Source organism: Megalobrama amblycephala, linkage group LG13 (genome assembly GCF_018812025.1).
Source record: "Megalobrama amblycephala isolate DHTTF-2021 linkage group LG13, ASM1881202v1, whole genome shotgun sequence".
NCBI classification, from domain to species: domain Eukaryota; kingdom Metazoa; phylum Chordata; class Actinopteri; order Cypriniformes; family Xenocyprididae; genus Megalobrama; species Megalobrama amblycephala.
The window spans coordinates 26653523-26672466 of NC_063056.1; the positions used below are offsets into that span (position 1 = coordinate 26653523).

At 34.5% G+C, this 18944-nt stretch overlaps 2 protein-coding genes across 2 annotated transcripts; both read left to right on the top strand.

The window, feature by feature from the left end:
* Positions 1-2944: 2944 nt before the first annotated feature.
* acbd7 (acyl-CoA binding domain containing 7) lies at positions 2945-4633 on the top strand. The gene is made up of 4 exons (XM_048153114.1): positions 2945-3101; positions 3756-3873; positions 3990-4052; positions 4300-4633. Exons 1-4 carry the CDS (start codon positions 3090-3092, stop codon positions 4371-4373), a joined length of 267 nt encoding a protein of 88 aa, XP_048009071.1. The 5' UTR covers positions 2945-3089; the 3' UTR covers positions 4374-4633.
* Positions 4634-5644: 1011 nt separating this feature from the next.
* On the top strand, positions 5645-18404 carry crot (carnitine O-octanoyltransferase). The gene is made up of 17 exons (XM_048153113.1): positions 5645-5845; positions 6137-6270; positions 8153-8277; positions 8399-8580; positions 8724-8848; positions 8925-9033; positions 10813-10906; positions 11099-11224; positions 11312-11413; positions 12107-12190; positions 13858-13965; positions 14120-14250; positions 14336-14459; positions 15777-15855; positions 15944-16037; positions 16189-16308; positions 16537-18404. Exons 2-17 carry the CDS (start codon positions 6156-6158, stop codon positions 16655-16657), a joined length of 1839 nt encoding a protein of 612 aa, XP_048009070.1. The 5' UTR covers positions 5645-5845; positions 6137-6155; the 3' UTR covers positions 16658-18404.
* The last annotated feature ends 540 nt before the right edge of the window (positions 18405-18944 follow it).

Sequence of the window (18944 nt, forward strand, 5' to 3'; positions counted from 1 at the left end):
TTGAAGGTCAAAATTACAGTTTACAGTGATCCCAGACAAGAAATAAGGGTCATTATCTAGAGAAACCATCGCTCATTTTCTAAAAAAAACATTTTATACGTTTTAACCATGAATGCTCATCTCGAACTAGCTCTCTTCTTCTTCTCTATTTGAATTCCAGCAGTGTAGACACTGCTAAGTCTATTACTGCCCCCCACAGGTCAAAGTTTAACTAAATTGTGATATACAATATGTTAGTGCAAGTATATAACAATTAGTTCAAACTTTGACCTGTGGAGGGCAGTAATACACTTGGATCGTGTAGAACACTTTGAAGCTGCACTGAAACTGTAATTTTGACCTTCAACCGTTTGGGCTCCATTGAAGTCCACTATATGGAGAAAAATCCTGGAATGTTTTCATCACAAACCTTAATTTCTTTTCAACTGAAGAAAGAAGGACATGAACATCTTGGATGACATGGGGGTGAGTAAATTATCAGGAAATTTTAATTTGAAAGTAAACTAATCCTTTAATATCTAGTCGGTTCAGGTACTACAAATTATCAATATAACTTCACAGCTATTGTTTGTTCAACTGTAAACTGATAAAGACATAAAGTAAAGAATAAACTATCTACTACATACATACATTTTATATCTATTCTTTATATCTATCAAGATTTTTTTCTGGCAAATATGGCTAAACACTAAGCCTTCAAAACAAATTATTGGTCAGGAAATTAGCTAAATTTAAGCAAATGCACTACTTAAAAAGCCATTGCTGTCTCAAAACAAAATAGATAGAAAAAAAGCCAAAGACAAAATGAAGTTTTTGGCAGAACATGGAGTGATGAATCACATTGAAAAACGAATGAGGCTCCAGAGCTGTGTCTTCAGAAATCTGGTAAGAAATATGATAATAAATGCATCTCTACAACAGTGAAGCATGGAGGAAGAGGTATCATTGTATGAGGAGCATTTCGTAATCATGTAGAACCCATAAGAGGTGCCATATCGCATTTTATTTCTTCAACAAAAATGAAGCTAAACAGCACCAACAGTGGTTCTTTGGCTCGTAAAGAACCTTTAAAGGGGCTTAACAGGTTCATTGTACAGCAGTGGTGCTATATAGCACCTCAGTCATCCCAAAGACCCGGTGAAGAACCACTGAAGCAACAAAATTTGGTGCTACACAGCACTTAAAGTAGTTCCCCTATATGATTATGAGGCAAAGAACCACTTTTAGTATTATAGCACCATTTTTAGAGTGTTGGTGAGCTGGTTCACTGTGAAAAGTCATTTAACCTCCTGAGACCCAGAGAAAAAAAAAAGGTTTGTGAAATTAGTTTTTCTTTTTTTATTGTCATTACATTACTTGAAGCATAAGTAACAAATGGAGAAAAAATCTTGAAAAAAAATCTATTTTATTCATATGTTATGCATTGTCCACTGTATTGGACATCAGGCATGAATAGACATGTATAGGCAAAAACAATGGATTTTTTTTTATTCAAAATTTTCTTTAACCAAACATTGTATAAAGATGATTCTCAACTATGTTATGAAAAATATAACGGAATGATTTGATATACGGTTTTACTTTATGCGATATATGTGTAAAATGGCCATAAGCGGCTTTTCCCATTCTATACAATGCATTGATATATTGTATCTAATTTGCATATTAATGTGTTCTTGGAGCAACGTAATGAAAAAAAAAAAATGTAATAATGGGAGTAATAATTGGCAACATTTACATAAGAATATCTAATATTTCATACTAGTAATATTGATAATTTATTTCCCTATTCACCTATTGCGTATCTCCCAAAATATCTGATTTACATGCTTTAAGTCCTGGTGTCCACTACAGTGGACGTATAAAAATGGATGTCCTGTTTCGTAAGAGAAAGTCATATTCTGATTTGAAACCCCATAACATTTTCCTGAGATGTTGATTAATGACAAACAATTTGAAAATTATTCAGATTTAAATAATAATTACAAAATATTATCATATTTCCAGAAGAGTGCTAAATTTGATCATTCAATCAATGTCAAACATATTTAAAAACCAAGTTGTCATTGTGAAACTTCCAAACCTTTGGTATCTCTGAAAAGCCCTGAATTTGGTCTTTACAGGACATCCAAACTGAGATATTCGCTAATAAATAACGTCCACTACAGTGGGCAAAAGTCTGTGCTTGGGTCTCAGGAGGTTAATACTTTGATGAGAACAAGGAAATATTGCAGAATGGCTTGCTTCAAACAATGAAACGTTGTTATCTAAAGAGGAATGATCAGATTTTATTCTTCAACAAGATAATGCTCCTGCCTTAACTGCAAAGACAACCAAGAAGTGGTTTGAGAACAAGTCCATCAGGCTCATGTTTTGGCCTGATAAGAGTCCAGATTTGAACTCTAGTGATATTTGGTCTTACTAAACTCAAACATAGGAGACATTTTTCAACTACTCTACTTTGAAGTTGAGTGGGACAACGACTCTTCTTCGTGTAAAAAGCTGTCTGCAAGTCAGGAAAGGCCAAGGGTGTAGATTTGGTTTAAACTTTGGGGGGGTTGAACGGTGTGGTTGTATTGTATTGGGTGGGTTGTAACTGATGGCTTTGAATACTGGGGGGGTTACCTCCTCCCCCCCCCCCCCCCCCCCCCCCCCCCCCCCCACACACACACAAACTACACCCCTGGGAAAGGCTATTCCATGCTTTATCTACAATATTTCCTGACCACTGATTTGTGATTAAAATGGTTAAGTCCATTAAAAGACCGTTTTACCCAAAGTATACTGAACCTGCAAACAGATACCTGCCAGTTGGTGAAGTTTTGAGTGTAATGGGTGGAGCTAGAACGTCCAACCACCCATAACTCTATTCCTGCACCAATTACATCCACAGAGGAGGAGCTTGACGCCATTTGGCTCTGCAGTGAGCACTACTTGCCCTCGGACGTTCCATCAGCCAATCAGCGCTCAGCCTCACCTCAGCGCACTGGAGCTCCGCGCGGTGTCATCGTAAACTGTAGGCTATTCATCAGTACATCTACGCTACGCTTCAGCTGACGCGCCCAGCCGCACCATACTCGCCTAAGAAAATGACTTTGAAGGTATTTAACTGCACTGATTTCTTTTCATATCATTTCACGTTCCTTGCGTTTGTCGATGTAACGCGTGAATTCCAACCTGTTGGATATTCCTTTAAGTCAGCTGCTGAGTAAATATAGGTAGGATGTTAAAGATTACGAACACTGTATTACTATTATGCTGTATTATATTCCACTGTACACACAAGAGCTAATGTCATGTTCCTCGTGTGCTAAGGCGTATATTACGCATCCAGCATCGCGCGCGTACTGTTTTCACCTCACCTGTTGCTTCTGGATGTGCGCTAGGGAATGTATTACGTCATTCTTGATGTAGGCTATTAAAAGTTTCGCGATATATAGACTATCCACAAACAATTCTTTATTTCTTCTTCTTTTACCGATATAGCCTATAGGTTTATATGGGCACAAAGTCCATTCATGTTGGCACACACAATTGTTAGTTCTTTGTAATACTAAACAATAGGCTCCATACAGTCTGGGAATAATGCATGATGCATCTTAATCACTATGCATAATGCATTATTCCCATTAGTGCTTAGTGGGGCAAAATGGGTCAGGATATGTTAGGTGTAATCAGATACAAATTAGAGCTTGATTATATTATTATCGGATTGCTGGGGAAAAAATTAAGTCATAATGTCTGTGGCTATATAGGCTGAATTTGAGCAATATGCAGAGGATGTAAAGAAAGTGAAGACCAGACCTAATGACCAGGAGCTGCGGGATTTGTATGGCTTCTACAAGCAAGCTATCATTGGGGACATTAATATCGGTGATTGTTGTATTATTATTATAGTTATATATATATATTTTTTATTATTAAACCATACTTCTGAGCTTGACAGCTCAATCTAATAATTGCAAATGTATATTGTCTGTTTTGTGCAGATAAACCTGGAATACTGGATATGAAAGGGAAAGCCAAATGGGAGGCATGGAATTTAAGGAAAGGTAAGAAAAAAAAATAGATCCTTTTTTTTTTCAGTCAACATTTTCATTATTTTCAAGCAGTTAAGATGGTTTTGCAATAGACAGAATGTAATGCTTGCTCAGTAATCACATGTACTGCACTTGTTTGTATTAATATGTAAATTGTATTGAGATTTGTTCTCAGAAGGTTATATAAGACCCTTCAAATGTTTCTGATGATGGCTTGATTCATATAGTCTTCTTCATTCTTCACTCTTTTCTCCAACAGGTATGTCAAATGAGGATGCCATGAATGCCTACATTTCGCTGGCCAAGGAAGTTATTGAAAAGTATGGAATGTGATGGGGGAAAACATCTTAGTTTTACATATTATAAAAGTTAATTAACTATTAAAAAGCTGCAAGATTTAAACAATGAAGTAGTTTTTTATTTCATCTTTTTTATGTAATACAAATTATCAGATTAAAAGATAGGTAGTGATACCACCTGATAATCTCATTGATATCTCATTACCAATCAGATGAGACTTAAAGATGTAAGCATAATCGTTGTTTTATATATATATATAAAAATGAGTCATTGAATAAAGCTGTCAAATATCATGGTAATGTTGTCCTCTTTATTTTCAATATCCTAACAAAATCTTTTCATGTTGCTTCATTAGTATTAAGCTGATTCCTCAGGCTTGAGGACCAGTAATTGTGCTCTTACACACAAAGACCTTCTTTGTCCTCCCAATGTGCTCACTGAAGCGTAGTCATCACAACGCCCGTTTGGATCGGATGCATGCAGAATACAAGACGTGGAAGTCTTGCCAAGACCAGGCCTTGTACAGTGTTGCCAAATCGGGGAAAAATCAGCAATCAGAAATAGATGCCAGAAAACTCTAGAGTGAATCAAATGGGAATATTTGCAATAAACCAATCATTTATTTTTTTATTTATTTACACGAAATATACAATCCTTTTTTTGTACGTCAGTGACTCGGAAATGAAATTTTTGTCTTGTTTACACTCTAAAAAATCCATTAAAAAAATAGGGCAGGATGTATTGTATTAATTTGACAGAATGTTCTGTATTTATTTATTTTTTACAGGTGTTTACTTGAATGTTGAACTTCATTGCTTTGTGTTTTAGGGTTAACAGAAATGTCATTAAAAATGACTGGATAATGTCCTGGTAATTTTAAGTTATTCTTAAAATTAAGTTATTCAAAAGTACATTAAAAAAGTAAATCATATGATAAACAATGTTTATAGCCTATTAAAGTTTATTATTTTATCATTTATTATTTGTTTTGTGGTACTTAAATTAAAAAATCTCTTGGTGGTGTCCAGAGATTGTAAAAATAATAGACATTTTATTTATTTTTTAATATAAAATTTTATATATATAAAAAAATCAATCACATAATGTGTTTAATTATGAAATAATATTTTAGGTCAGATATTCATATTTCATTATATTTGAGAATGAATGAATGAATGAATGGCTTGGAAATGTGTTTCAAAACCTAATTTGGCCTAAATGAGCAGCACACAACTTGATATTCCTTCATTCCTTCGCCGTCACGTTGTTCCTGCAGAACCTGTATTTTGAAATATGTTCAGGCGGTTGGCCATGTTGATTGTGTCATTGTTATTGTTTTTGACTTCACATCTTGTAATTAGGGCAAAGGTAACGGGAGCGATTCCCGATCTAGTGTTGTTGAATGTACACAACGAGGTTCTCCTGTGTCAAGAATCTCCGTTTCACCCGTGCAGCTTCACAGCCGTTCCTGTTTCCGGATTACTGCAGTCTCTTGTCTTACTGAGGTAACGTTAAGTCACTTCGATATTGTTTCCGTTTGCATTATGTGTATTTATCATGACCTACATGTATTTAAGATTTTATTGATTTATATGCCTGATTTCAGTGATTTATTCATGCATTACTGCATTAAATCCAGAGTTGAATCCTGCATTAAAAGGTATTGCGTCAAGTGCACGTCTCTAGGGGGAGTAAACATAAACAGATTTTGTAGAAGTGTAGGCTGTTTATAATATGATATGATTGGGCATGCTGCCACTGAGTCTTTCTGACTGTTGATCTGATTTGATTCGCAGTTGAATCAGTCGAGTAATAATGGATAATCAGATGTTCGAGTCCACTGCAGAGCGGACGTTTCAGTATCAGAGCAGCCTCCCTCCTCTTCCCGTGCCCGATCTACAGAACACGCTGAACAAATACCTGCATTCAGGTGAGAGGTCATTCAACACCTGGATTGATTCTGCTGGATATTATGTGTAACTACATGAGGATAGGAGCGTTATCAAACTATTTAATTTCGCTGGTCACATTTGTGACCAAGTATACTTTAAAGTTTGAAGGGTCTAAAAGAGTTGTTGATGTATTTTACACGAAGATGTTGACTATAAACGAAAGTGCAGACTGCACTGATTTCATTTTAACATTTTAATGAGTAAATACAGACATGACCAGAGCTGTTTAATTTCAATATGTCCTTTGAAAGATGATGTCTGTGTCAGTGTTGTTGTTTTTAACTAAAACTATTGCAATTTATTTTTGCTCATTGAAATAAAGCTCATATAAAGTAAACGATAAATATTAGATGGAAAGTACAATTACTAAAACTAAAATGAAAAATATTTAAGCTATATAGAAATATAAAAAACTAAATTATTAAAATTATGAAAACTTACATTAAAAAGTGTTAAAGCATATAAACATATTAAATGACTAAATACAAAAATTATGAATACTGAAAACTGTCTGATTCAAATAATAATAGTATATAAATAATACTAAAATAACACTGGTTTGTATTTTATTATATTTCTATATATATATATATTAGGGCTGTCAAACGATTAATCGCATACAAAATAAGAGTTTGAGTTTGCATAATATATGTGTGAGTAATGTGTAAATAATATGTATATATAAATACACACAAATTAATGTATATATGTAAGAGAAATATGTTATTTATGTACAAAAAATGTATTTATATATAATATAAATTATATAAAAATATAAATAAATACATATACTTGTAAATATTTCTCAAATATATACATGGATGTGTTTGTATTTATATATACATAATAATTACACACAGTACACCCACATATATTAGGCAAACTCAAACTTTTATTTTGTATCGTGATTAATCGTTTGACAGCCCTAATATATATATATATATATATATATATATATATATATATATATATATATATATATATATATATATATATATATATATATATATATATATATATACAGTCAAACCAAAAATTATGTAGACATTTTTGATATTTTTGTATTTTTGATATTATTTTCACTAGTGGGTGCAGGACACTATAGTTCATATATATAAGTGAGAATAGCAAAATAAAGTAAACTGTGACACATTACACCCAAAAATTCTTCATACAGTGGACTACCATAAAATTGATAAATATTTGCAACCAAAAATTATTCAGACACTTTGACCTGACCATGTTTTGCTTAAGTGTTATCTGACATAATTAAGATAAATTTTTTCTGACACAGTTTAACTCTGAGATCTTGTCATATTTTATTACCTTTTTTAAAATTATAGTGAATAAACTGTATTAATGAATGAAATGTTCAAGGTGTCTGAATAAATTTTGGTTTGACTATAATATATATATATATATATATATATATATATATATATATATAAAACTATGATAGTTATATAACTATAGAACTATCATAATATGTATGTGTAATAGTTAAAGGATGTATTATTATTTTATTATTATGATTATTATTACAGATGTGTGACCAGAGAAAATTTTTCCATTTTAAACTAAAATAACTGATTGATACCCATTATAAAATTGTAGATTTCAAAGTATTGTTTCATTAAAAGAGAAACATTAACATTAAATATAAATATTTAAAATTAATAAAGATAAATTATAAACAAATATGTTAGTTTATGTTTTATATTTTTCTATTTGGCCTCATTAAGCAGTTAAATAATTTTTTACTTTTTTTTTTCAGAAAAGAAAAGTTTGTTTAATGAGTAAAATATGTGGGGGAAATGCAGAATTAAATTACATATTATTATTATTCTATTATTTCTCCAGTGAAACCTTTTGCATCTGAGAAGGAGTTTGGAGCCACAGAGGCCATTGTGAAACGCTTTGAGGAGGGAATCGGACAACAGCTGCACCAGAAGCTTCTGCAGAGAGCCAAGAACAGGCGCAACTGGGTACACACATTTTTTGTATCGCTCTGTTTGAGCTACACTAATGAATCGCTTACATAACTGATGTATTTTCATGTATGTAGTTTATAGACTTTATTTGAACCTGGTGTTTTTTCTTCTTCAGCTTGAGGACTGGTGGCTGGACACAGCGTATCTAGAGGTGCGCATCCCCTCTCAGCTGAATGTTAATTTTGGGGGACCTACAGCCTACCTGGAGCACTGCTGGCCTCCATGCGAGGGCACGCAGCTGGAAAGGTCCAGCATAAATTTGTGGCACAGCCTCCAGTACTGGGACCTTATCCGCACGTATGTGATCACTTATGTAAACAAAGAAACAGCCGATGTAGTAAATGATTTTCAAAAAGTGTCTATGTCTCGTTTTTGTCTGTATCAGTAATGTATTATGTAAGTAATATGGTTATTTGTTTGTATTTGCCGATATTGATCAGGGAGAGGCTGGCTGTTCATAAAGCAGGAACAACACCCTTTGACATGGATCAGTTCCGCATGCTCTTCTGCACCTGCAAAGTGCCTGGCATCACTAAAGACACCATCCTCAACTTCTTTAAAACAGGTCAGGCATATACGCATGCTTGCTTGTATGCATACATGTGTCTGTGTGTTACATGTGTGATCTCTGTGTGTTGTAGAGAGCGAAGGACCCTGCCCTTCTCACATGATAGTGATGTGTCGTGGGAGGGTATTCACATTTGATGCTCTTTGTGATGGCCGTATCCTCACTCCCCCAGAGCTGTTGAGGTATAGGGCCAATTGTCCTAGTTTTCATTGATTCAGTGTTTTTTTTATCCTGTTTAATCTGTCTTAATGTATGTCTTCAAACATTTTTTACATTTTAATGAGTAAATAATACAATAGGCAGCATTCTACGAAAAATGTTTCACATAGTAGTACACTATGTCATTGTCACGTGACCTCGTCATGTTACATGTTAAATTCTGCTAGTGATGTCCATTTAACGTTTTGGAAATTAAAACGTTTTTAAAACTAAATTTGCATTAAGATTATAACATTTGGCAGTCTGATAAAATGAGATATTAAAAGATTGCTTGGTGATACAGTATTTCATGCAGTAGCCTCTGTTTGTGTCAAATTTTGACAAATATTGTCTACTGTTATTCAGCAAGGACACATTAAATTGAGCAAAAAGTGACAGTAGAAGTGCCAAGAAAGTGCCATTTCCAGTGTTACAAAAGATTTCCATTTCAAATAAATGCTGTTCTTTTGAACTTTCTATTCTTAAAGGAATCCTAAAAAAAATATGTATCATGGCTTGCACAAAAATATTAAGAAGTTTTCAACAAAAATTATATGGATTTTTTCTTGAGCACCAAATCAGCATATTAGAATGATTTCTGAAGGATCATGTGACACTGAAGACTGGAGTAATGAAAATTCAGCTTTGCCATCACAGGAATAAATTACATTTTAAAATGTATTATGATATACACAGCCCGGCAAAAAGTCGCTGTTTGGATTTTAATAGGCACGTACTTAAGAATCTATGAATAGATCATTATTACAGTGATTATTATGTTTCTAGCATGTTATATGTTTGGCAACAGTTCTTTTAACCCTTAAAGGTGGAGTCTGTAGCTTTTCATTTCTTAAACAACCATGTAGGAAGACACATCATGGCCATACTCCAGGATGACAATGTCAAGATTCACCAGAATTAAAACTGTGAAAGAATGGTTCAGAGAGCATGATAAATCATTTTCACACATGAATTGGCACTTCTGAGTCCAGACTTTAATTTCATTAGAAGTTTTTGGGATGTGCTGGAGGAGACTTTACAGAGTGCTTGACCCTTGCATTATCAATACAAGATCTTGACCAAAAATTGATGCACCTCTTGATGGAAATAACATCACAACATTTATTTCCATCGAGAGGTGCATAATTTTTTGGTCAAGATCTTGTATTGATAATGCAAGGGTCAAGCACTCTGTAAAGTCTCCTCCAGCACATCCCAAAAACTTACACTGAGGTTAAGGTCAGTGCCAATTCATGTGTGAAAATGATTCTTCATGCTCCCTCCCAACAGTTCTTTCACAATTTGAGCCTGATGAATCTCGACATTGTCATCCTGGAATATGGCCATAATACATCTTAATTGTTTAAGAAATGAAAAGCTACACACTCCATCTTTTAGGGTTAAAAGAACCGTTGCCAAACATTTAACATGCTAGAAAAATAATAATCACTGTATTATTGTTCCATCCATAGACTCTTAAGTATTTGCCTGTTTAAATCCAAACAGCGACTTTTTTTGGGGGTCTGGCAGTATATATTAACAAAACAGATATAAAAATTGTAATGGTATTTCCCAATTTTTACTGTATTTTCAGTGATCAAATAAATGCAGCCTTGATGAACAAGAGACTTTCAAAAACATTATTTAACCTTAATGTTCCCGAACTTTTGAACGATAATAAAGTAGGTCGTCCATTGTATTTTACACAGTAAGCACACTATAAACTGCTGAAATAGTAAAGTTGTATGCTATTCCACATTTAGGCAGCTCACTTACATTAAAGAATGCTGTGATGGAGAGCCTGAGGGGGACGGTGTGAGCGCTCTCACCACTGAGGAAAGGACCCGCTGGGCGAAGGTAAAGCCACGTCCTCCACTGGAGCACCAGAACCAATCACAGCACAGTAGGCAAATGAACTCCACCTGACTTTTTCTACAAGGATGTGGAAGAATTCTAACCTTCAGTAGAGTTCCACCAACAGTTTATAAATCTGTTCTGGATATTCCAGGCTTATCATGATAAGATTCCCCCCCCCATCTGTCTCTTCAGGCTCGGGAGTATCTGATCTCCATTGATCCTGTGAATAAGAACATACTAGAAACTATTCAGAGTTCTTTATTTGTGCTCGCACTGGATGATGCCAAGCCCTATGCCACCCCTGAAAACTACACACAGGTTGAGTACAATACAAACACACTTATGTCACTCAGATATTATATTTGGTCCAATGAAATTTAGATTTCTTTCTGTCTTTCATGATAGTTGACCCATCTGGCATTAACTGGTGACCCCACAATCCGCTGGGGTGATAAATCTTACAATCTCATCTGCTTCTCTAATGGGACCTTCGCTTCTAACTGTGATGTAAATACAATTATTGATTATGGCAGCATTATTATAGTTTATGTATATTTTTACATACACTACCGTTCAAAAGTTTGAGATCAGTAAGTTTTTTTTTTTTTTTTTTTTTTGAAAAAATGAATACTTTTCTTCAGCAAGGATGCATTTAATGGATAAAGTGTCAGTAAAGACTTTTACCTTGTTATATTCATATATTCTATATAAAATATTCTATTTAAAATAAAAGCTTTTTTTTCATCAGAGAATACTGACTTACTAAGCAGCACAAACTTTTTCAACATTGATATTAATAATAAATGTCTCTTGAGGACCATCAGCATATTAGAATGATTTCTGAAGGATCATGTGACACTGAAGACTGGAGTAATGGCTGCTGAAATTTCAGCTTTGCCATCACAAAATAATTTTCTATTTGAATATATTTTAAAATGTAATTTATGAGCATTAGAGACTTTCAAAAACAAGCAAACAAAAAAATCTTACTGACCCCAAACTTTTGAATGCGACCAGAAAACATATACCTAAATAATCGAAATAATTCTAAATAATTTTCTAGTCTAAATAAAGCCTTAATGTTACCAGTAATCAAATTATTGCAGTCCATGTCAATGTTTATCATATGTCTATGATATAAATACATCATTTGAATAATAATCACTTTTTTTGTCATCATTGTTATTTGATTGTTTAAAGCATGCGCCATATGATGCCATGGTTTTAGTGTCTAATGGATACTATGTAGATCAAAAACTGAAGGCCTGTGGTGGAGTATGGAAGGTAAGACTACTTTTATGTATATTTGTGTACAAACCTGATTCCAAAAAAGTTGGGACACTGTACAAATTGTGAATAAAAAAGGAATGCAATAATTTACAAATCTCATAAACATTTTATTCACAATAGAATACAGATAACATATCAAATGTCGAAAGTGAGACATTTTGAAATGTCATGCCAAATATTGGCTCATTTTGGATTTCATTAGAGCTACACATTCCAAAAAAGTTAGGACAGGTAGCAATAAGAAGCCGGAAAAGTTAAATGTATATATAAGGAACAGCTGGAGGACCAATTTGCAACGTATTAGGTCAGTTGGCAACATGATTGGGTATAAAAAGAGCCTCTCAGAGTGGCAGTGTCTCTCAGAAGTCAAGATGGGCAGAGGATCACCAATTCCCCCAATGCTGTGGCGAAAAATAGTGGAGAAATATCAGAAAGGAGTTTCTGAAAATTGCAAAGAGTTTGAAGTCATCATCATCTACACTGCATAATATCATCCAAAGATTCAGAGAATCTGGAACAATCTCTGTGCGTAAGGGTCAAGGCCGGAAAACCATACTGGATGCCCGTGATCTTCGGGCCCTTAGACGGCACTGCATCACATACAGGAATGCTACTGTAATGGAAATCACAACATGGGCTCAGGAATACTTCCAGAAAACATTGTCGGTGAACACAATCCACCGTGCCATTCGCCGTTGCCGGCTAAAACTCTATAGGTCAAAAAAGAAGCCATATCTAAACATGATCCAGAAGCGCAGGCGTTTTCTCTGGGCCAAGGCTCATTTAAAATGGACTGTGACAAAGTGGAAAACTGTTCTGTGGTTAGACGAATCAAAATTTGAAGTTCTTTTTGGAAAACTGGGACGCCATGTCATCCGGACTAAAGAGGACAAGGACAACCCAAGTTGTTATCAGCGCTCAGTTCAGAAGCCTGCATCTCTGATGGTATGGGGTTGCATGAGTGCGTGTGGCATGGGCAGCTTACACATCTGGAAAGGCACCATCAATGCTGAAAGGTATATCCAAGTTCTAGAACAACATTATGCTCCCATCCAGACATCGTCTCTTTCAGGGAAGCCCTTGCATTTTCCAACATGACAATGCCAGACCACATACTGCATTTACAACATCATGGCTGCGTAGAAGAAGGAACCGGGTACTGAAATGGCCAGCCTGCAGTCCAGATCTTTCACCCATAGAAAACATTTGGTGCATCATAAAGAGGAAGATGCGATTAAAGAAGACCTAAGACAGCTGAGCAACTAGAAGCCTGTATTAAACAAGAATGGGACAACATTCCTATTCCTAAACTTGAGCAACTTGTCTCCTCAGTCCCCAGATGTTTGCAGACTGTTATAAAAAGAAGAGGGGATGCCACACAGTGGTAAACATGACCTTGTCCCAACTTTTTTGAGATGTGTTGATGCCATGAAATTTAAAATCAACTTATTTTTCCCTTAAAATGATACATTTTCTCAGTTTAAACATTTGATATGTCATCTATGTTGTGTTCTGAATAAAATATTGAAATTTGAAACTTCCACATCATTCCATTCTGTTTTTATTCACAATTTGTACAGTGTCCCAACTTTTTGTGAATCGGGTTTGTATATCATTTTATGTGCATGACTGTTATGTTGAAATTATCATATGACTCCCAGGGTTCAGAGGTTGTGCGTGAGATGCCTTTGCCAGAGGAGCTTATATTCACCGTGGATGAACGGGTGAGGAGAGACATTGCCTTGGCTAAAGAACAGTACAACAAAAGTGTAAGTAACACACGCACACGGTACTCTCATTGACTTCTACACGCTATATTAACCAATAATTGTTATACAATCACATAATGCATTAATGCAAACTGAGTATACAGTTTTTAGTAAACATCATGAAGCGCTCATCTCAGTGTGTCTGTATCAACAGTCTCAGGACCTGCAGGTTGTTAGTTATGCCTTTACCTCCTTTGGAAAAACAGCCATTAAGAAAAAGAAGCTTCACCCTGACACATTTGTACAGTTGGCTCTTCAGTTAGCATACTACAGGCTACACGGAAAGTAAGTGTGTTGGATAACTCCTTGACTGAATAATCAAGAGCTTTCAGTCCTTGCTAAGTTTGGCATCTTTCTCTATCACCCTCAGGTCTGGTAGTTGTTATGAGACGGCCACCACACGCCGTTTCTTCCATGGCCGCACAGAGACCATGAGGCCCTGCACTGTGGAGGCCCAGCACTGGTGCAGAACCATGTTGAACCCTACAGCCACTGTGAGTGCCCTGTGTTCAGCCGAATATGAAAATTCGGTCATCATTTACTCATCCTTATGTTGTTCCAAACCTGTTTGACCCATCTTTTTCCTTACAGTGAAAGTAAATGGAGACCAGGGCTGTTGGATCACTAAAAAATATCATAAAAGTTGTCCACATGGCTTGTGCGCTACATTTCGGGAGCGTGAATGTGATTTCAGTTGGTTTAAATGTATTGTATAGCTTGCTACTTTTATGATTCTTTTTTTTTTTTGTCCTTTTTTGAAGCTCGACAGCCCTCATCATTCACTTTAATTGTTTGGAAATGAGCAGCTCAGACATTTTGCAAAATTTCTTCTTTTGTGTTTCACAGAGGAAAGAAAGTCATATAGGTTTGGAATGACATGGCAGAGTTTTCATTTTTCGGGGTGAACTTCATATATAGGTTATCTCTGGTATATTTGCTGTAAAAAGATTTTCATTTACAGAAACTAGGATATAATTCATAGATTACAAACATAATAATTAGAATTAAAATAAAAAATAAGTTTCCGAATTCCAGTTTTAAAATCTGAATATTCTTCAGGGATCCCAATAAATTACCAATAACATTTTTTCAGTCGTTCATGATGGGTAACACTTTATTTTGATGGTCCACTTTAGACATTTTACTAACTATAGGTAACTTTGCAACTACATGTCATCTAGCATTCATTAGAGTATTAGTAGACTGTCTGCTTAATATCTGCAAACACTTATAAGTAACTTTGCAACTACATGTCAACTTGTACTGCTAACCCGAACCCTAACCTAACAGTCAACTAACAGTCTACTACTGATACTCTAATGAGAGTAGTAGATATGCAGATGCAAAGTTCTGTATAGTTAGTAGAATGTCTAAAGTGGACCATTGAAATAAAGTGTTACCTCATGATTTACTAGATAAGGATTTTTAAAAATATTTGTACTCAATTTCTGTTTGATTTCTTTTCCACCCAAATTTTAGAACTTTGCTTAAATGTCGTTTTAAGATTATATCAATTTACATGACTTCTTCAGGTCTAGAAATCATACTTTTAAGGTTAGGATACCTCATATATCCAGGTTTTCAAGACTGTGGGAACCCTGATCCTTTAAAGAAAAAAAGTATTTGTTAAGGGGGTGAATTAAAATAAGAAATATTTAGATTTTTAGCTTATCTTAATACTTGTTTTCTATTACTTAAACTCATTTGAAGTCATCTTTAGGCCCCCTGGCCTCTTGGTTGAGAACCACAGAGCTAGACATTTAAATCCTCTCAGTTTATTTTGATGGCTTTTTGTGGTCTTTTTAATGCAGATTGAAGAGAAAAGACAAGCTTTAAATGCAGCTTTCAGTAAACATAACAAACTGATGGGAGAGGCACAGGATGGAAAAGGTTTGTGTGTCAGTGTGATAACATTTACATTGTGTAATAGATCATATATGGCAAGTACAAATGTTTGAATGATCTTTGCACATTTCAGGCTTTGACAGACACCTCCTGGGCTTGTATCTGATTGCTAAAGAGGAGGGTCTTCCTGTGCCTGAACTCTACACAGATCCACTCTACTCTAAAAGGTCTGACCCAACACTCTCATTCCAGTGGTTCATTTCCAGTGTATTGATGTGTTTGTATTGCTCTTGTACACCCTAACCCTAAGGGAAGTATAATGCGAAATTCTTTTCTAATTCTTGTAAAATGCGAAATGTTTGTCACTCTGTTTTACAGTGGAGGAGGGGGGAATTTTGTGCTTTCTACTAGTCTAGTGGGCTACACTACTGTACTGGGAGCAGTTGCACCCATGGTGCCCCACGGATATGGGTTTTTCTACCGCATCCGTGATGACAGGTTGGTCCATATCAGTTATGATAATTTTTTTAAAAACATTTTATTTATTATAATTCGTATAAACATTTTTATTATTATTTTTATATTATATAAATTATATTATAAACATTTTTTAAATATTTGTGATATTACATAAAAAAAAATGTATTAACTGTATTTTATAATTTTATATATTATAATTTTTTTGGGCATATTATTATAGTTTTAATGCTTTTCATCCCATTGTAGAATTGTTGCATCCTGCACCGCTTGGAAGTCCAGTCCAGAGACAGATGCTGAAACTCTGTTTCAGAACCTCTGTACCTCTTTCCATGACATCATGCATGTCACTACTCTGTCTCAACTGTAAAGTAGAGTATTCTGGCAAGGGCTGCAGGGCTGAGATGATCTCAGGCATGACCTTTCCTTTAGACTAATCTGCTATGCTGGAAATTGAAAGGGTTCATATGCTTCCCTTTTCAGTCATAGAGTTTATGAAGTTACCAGACATTATGATGTTGATTTTCAGAAATAATCTGGAATGGTTTTAGTACAGCAGGTGCTTTAAACTCTCACATGCCTTCAGTTAGTCATCTCTGAATCACTTAAATCAGGAAATCCTCCTCTAAGGTGCTTCATGATTTCTAACCAACAGTTTATGCTACATTAGCAGTATTGCTTCCTATTAATTGTAGACCTGTGAAACTAGAATGTCACAGGAAGCTCATGCATCTTAAAGGGATAGTTCACCAAAAAATGAAAATTCTGTCATCATTTACTTAGCTTCAAGTTGTTCCAAACTGGTATGCATTTTTTAAAAATCTGTTTCGTCACAAAAGCAGATATTTTGAAGAATGCTGTTCACCAAACAGTTGTTTGATTATCAGCATTCTTCAAAATCAAGTTGTTCCAAACCTGTATGAGTTTCTTTGATCTGTTTAACACAAAAGAAGGTATTTTGAAGAATGCTGATAAACAAACAGTTGTTTGGTTAACAGCATTCCTCAAAATCAGGTTGTTCCAAACCTGTGTGCATTTTTTCATCTGTTAAACACAAAAGAAGAGATTTTGAAGAATGCTGATAGCCAAACAGTTGTTTGATTAACAGCATTCTTCAAAATCAAGTTGTTCCAAATCTGTATGAGTTTCTTTCATCTGTCACCAAACAGTTGACGGTAACCATAGTATATTTTCCATACTATGGAAGTCAATGGCTACCGTCAACTGTTTGGTGACAGATGAAAGAAAATCATACAGGTTTGGAACAACTTGAGGGTGAGTAAATGATGACAGAATTTTAATTTTTGGGTGAACTATCCCTTCAAGTCCACTAGAGAGAGACATTAACACAGTTCATTTTGTTTTTTAAGCCGATCTTTGTTCTCTATTGACTCGTGGGCAATAAACAGCCCTCAAGTGTGGAACTTGATCCTGACCTCTTACATACACAGTATATATATGGTTTGATTTCACATTTTAATGCACAGTCAATGCAACAGCACAAATATAATGCAGACATAATTGCTCTTTCTTAATTTTAAGATTTTCTTAACTATCATGTGTCTTTTCAAATTTCAAGGCTTAATGCACTAGAGCCAAATATTTTGCGCCAATAGGATATAAATGAATGTTTTTATTTTGAACATATATGTGCTGATGTAAAAATGTTTTACCGTTTGTTGATAATTGTAGGTTTGATTTGCACTGCTCTCCTAGTTAGGAAACACTGAATAAACGTTCCTAAAGTCCACCTCTTATTTTGAATGACAAATTTTGTCATACTTGCATGAAAATTTGAATGTGAATTGCCTACAAGTTTACCAAGAATACAGGTTGGCTTGTTGTCTATTGCATACTCAATTACCTGCCAAGATATTGCAAACATTTCCGCTGACTAAGTATTCATAAGGTGTGAATATCCATGTATTTGTATAGGAATTTTAGTTGACCAAACTATCTGTCACCTATGGCCTTAAACGTGCCTGTTTGTTTTCAATTCTATTCTTGCATTCTGGTGTCTCTATGTGCATTGATTGTAAATATTTTACATTTGCAATTGTAGTCATCACAGCTCTTTAATTGCTTGTTTAATGCATAAAGTTATTTTGTGGAAATAATCATGGTAGTCTTTTAGTCCTTTCATAAGCGTCTCAGTATGAAAACATTGTTTTCTGGCGGGTCATTGACTCTGTGAACTTTGATTTATGCAGCAATCTTGAAACTAGTGTCTTGGTGAAATATTTAAATTTTATGGGAAGACAAGCGAATTATTAAACCCTAAATTATCACATTCTAGCTTGGCAGATATGGCATCCTTTCACTATGGTATTAAACCAACGGTGAATGAGATTTAGGTTTGTAAACATTTATATGACTTAGCATGAAATAATTCACTGTAATTGTTTTCTAAAAGCATGTGTTGTTCTAATCATCTATACATAGATTTCATAACTCATAACATAATCTCCCAGTGAAGCAAAGAAACGTGCAGAAGAAAAGAGCTGTTGCTACTTTCATTTCATTGTGATTTTAAATGTCATTTACAAATAAAATTATATATATATATAAATATATATATATAAATAATATATATATAAATATAATATATATATATATATAAATATATATATATATATAAATATATATATAAATTATAT

Bases quoted from the DNA above. Each gene is read 5' to 3' on its own strand.
- acbd7 (XM_048153114.1), top strand. The intron at 3,874-3,989 runs GTGATTGTTGTA...TGTTTTGTGCAG, and splicing joins CATTGGGGACATTAATATCG to ATAAACCTGGAATACTGGAT. The intron at 4,053-4,299 runs GTAAGAAAAAAA...TTTCTCCAACAG, and splicing joins GGCATGGAATTTAAGGAAAG to GTATGTCAAATGAGGATGCC.
- crot (XM_048153113.1), top strand. From the start codon at position 6,156: ATGGATAATCAGATGTTCGAGTCCACTGCAGAGCGGACGTTTCAGTAT. The intron at 14,251-14,335 runs GTAAGTGTGTTG...TATCACCCTCAG, and splicing joins TACTACAGGCTACACGGAAA to GTCTGGTAGTTGTTATGAGA. The intron at 16,309-16,536 runs GTTGGTCCATAT...ATCCCATTGTAG, and splicing joins TACCGCATCCGTGATGACAG to AATTGTTGCATCCTGCACCG.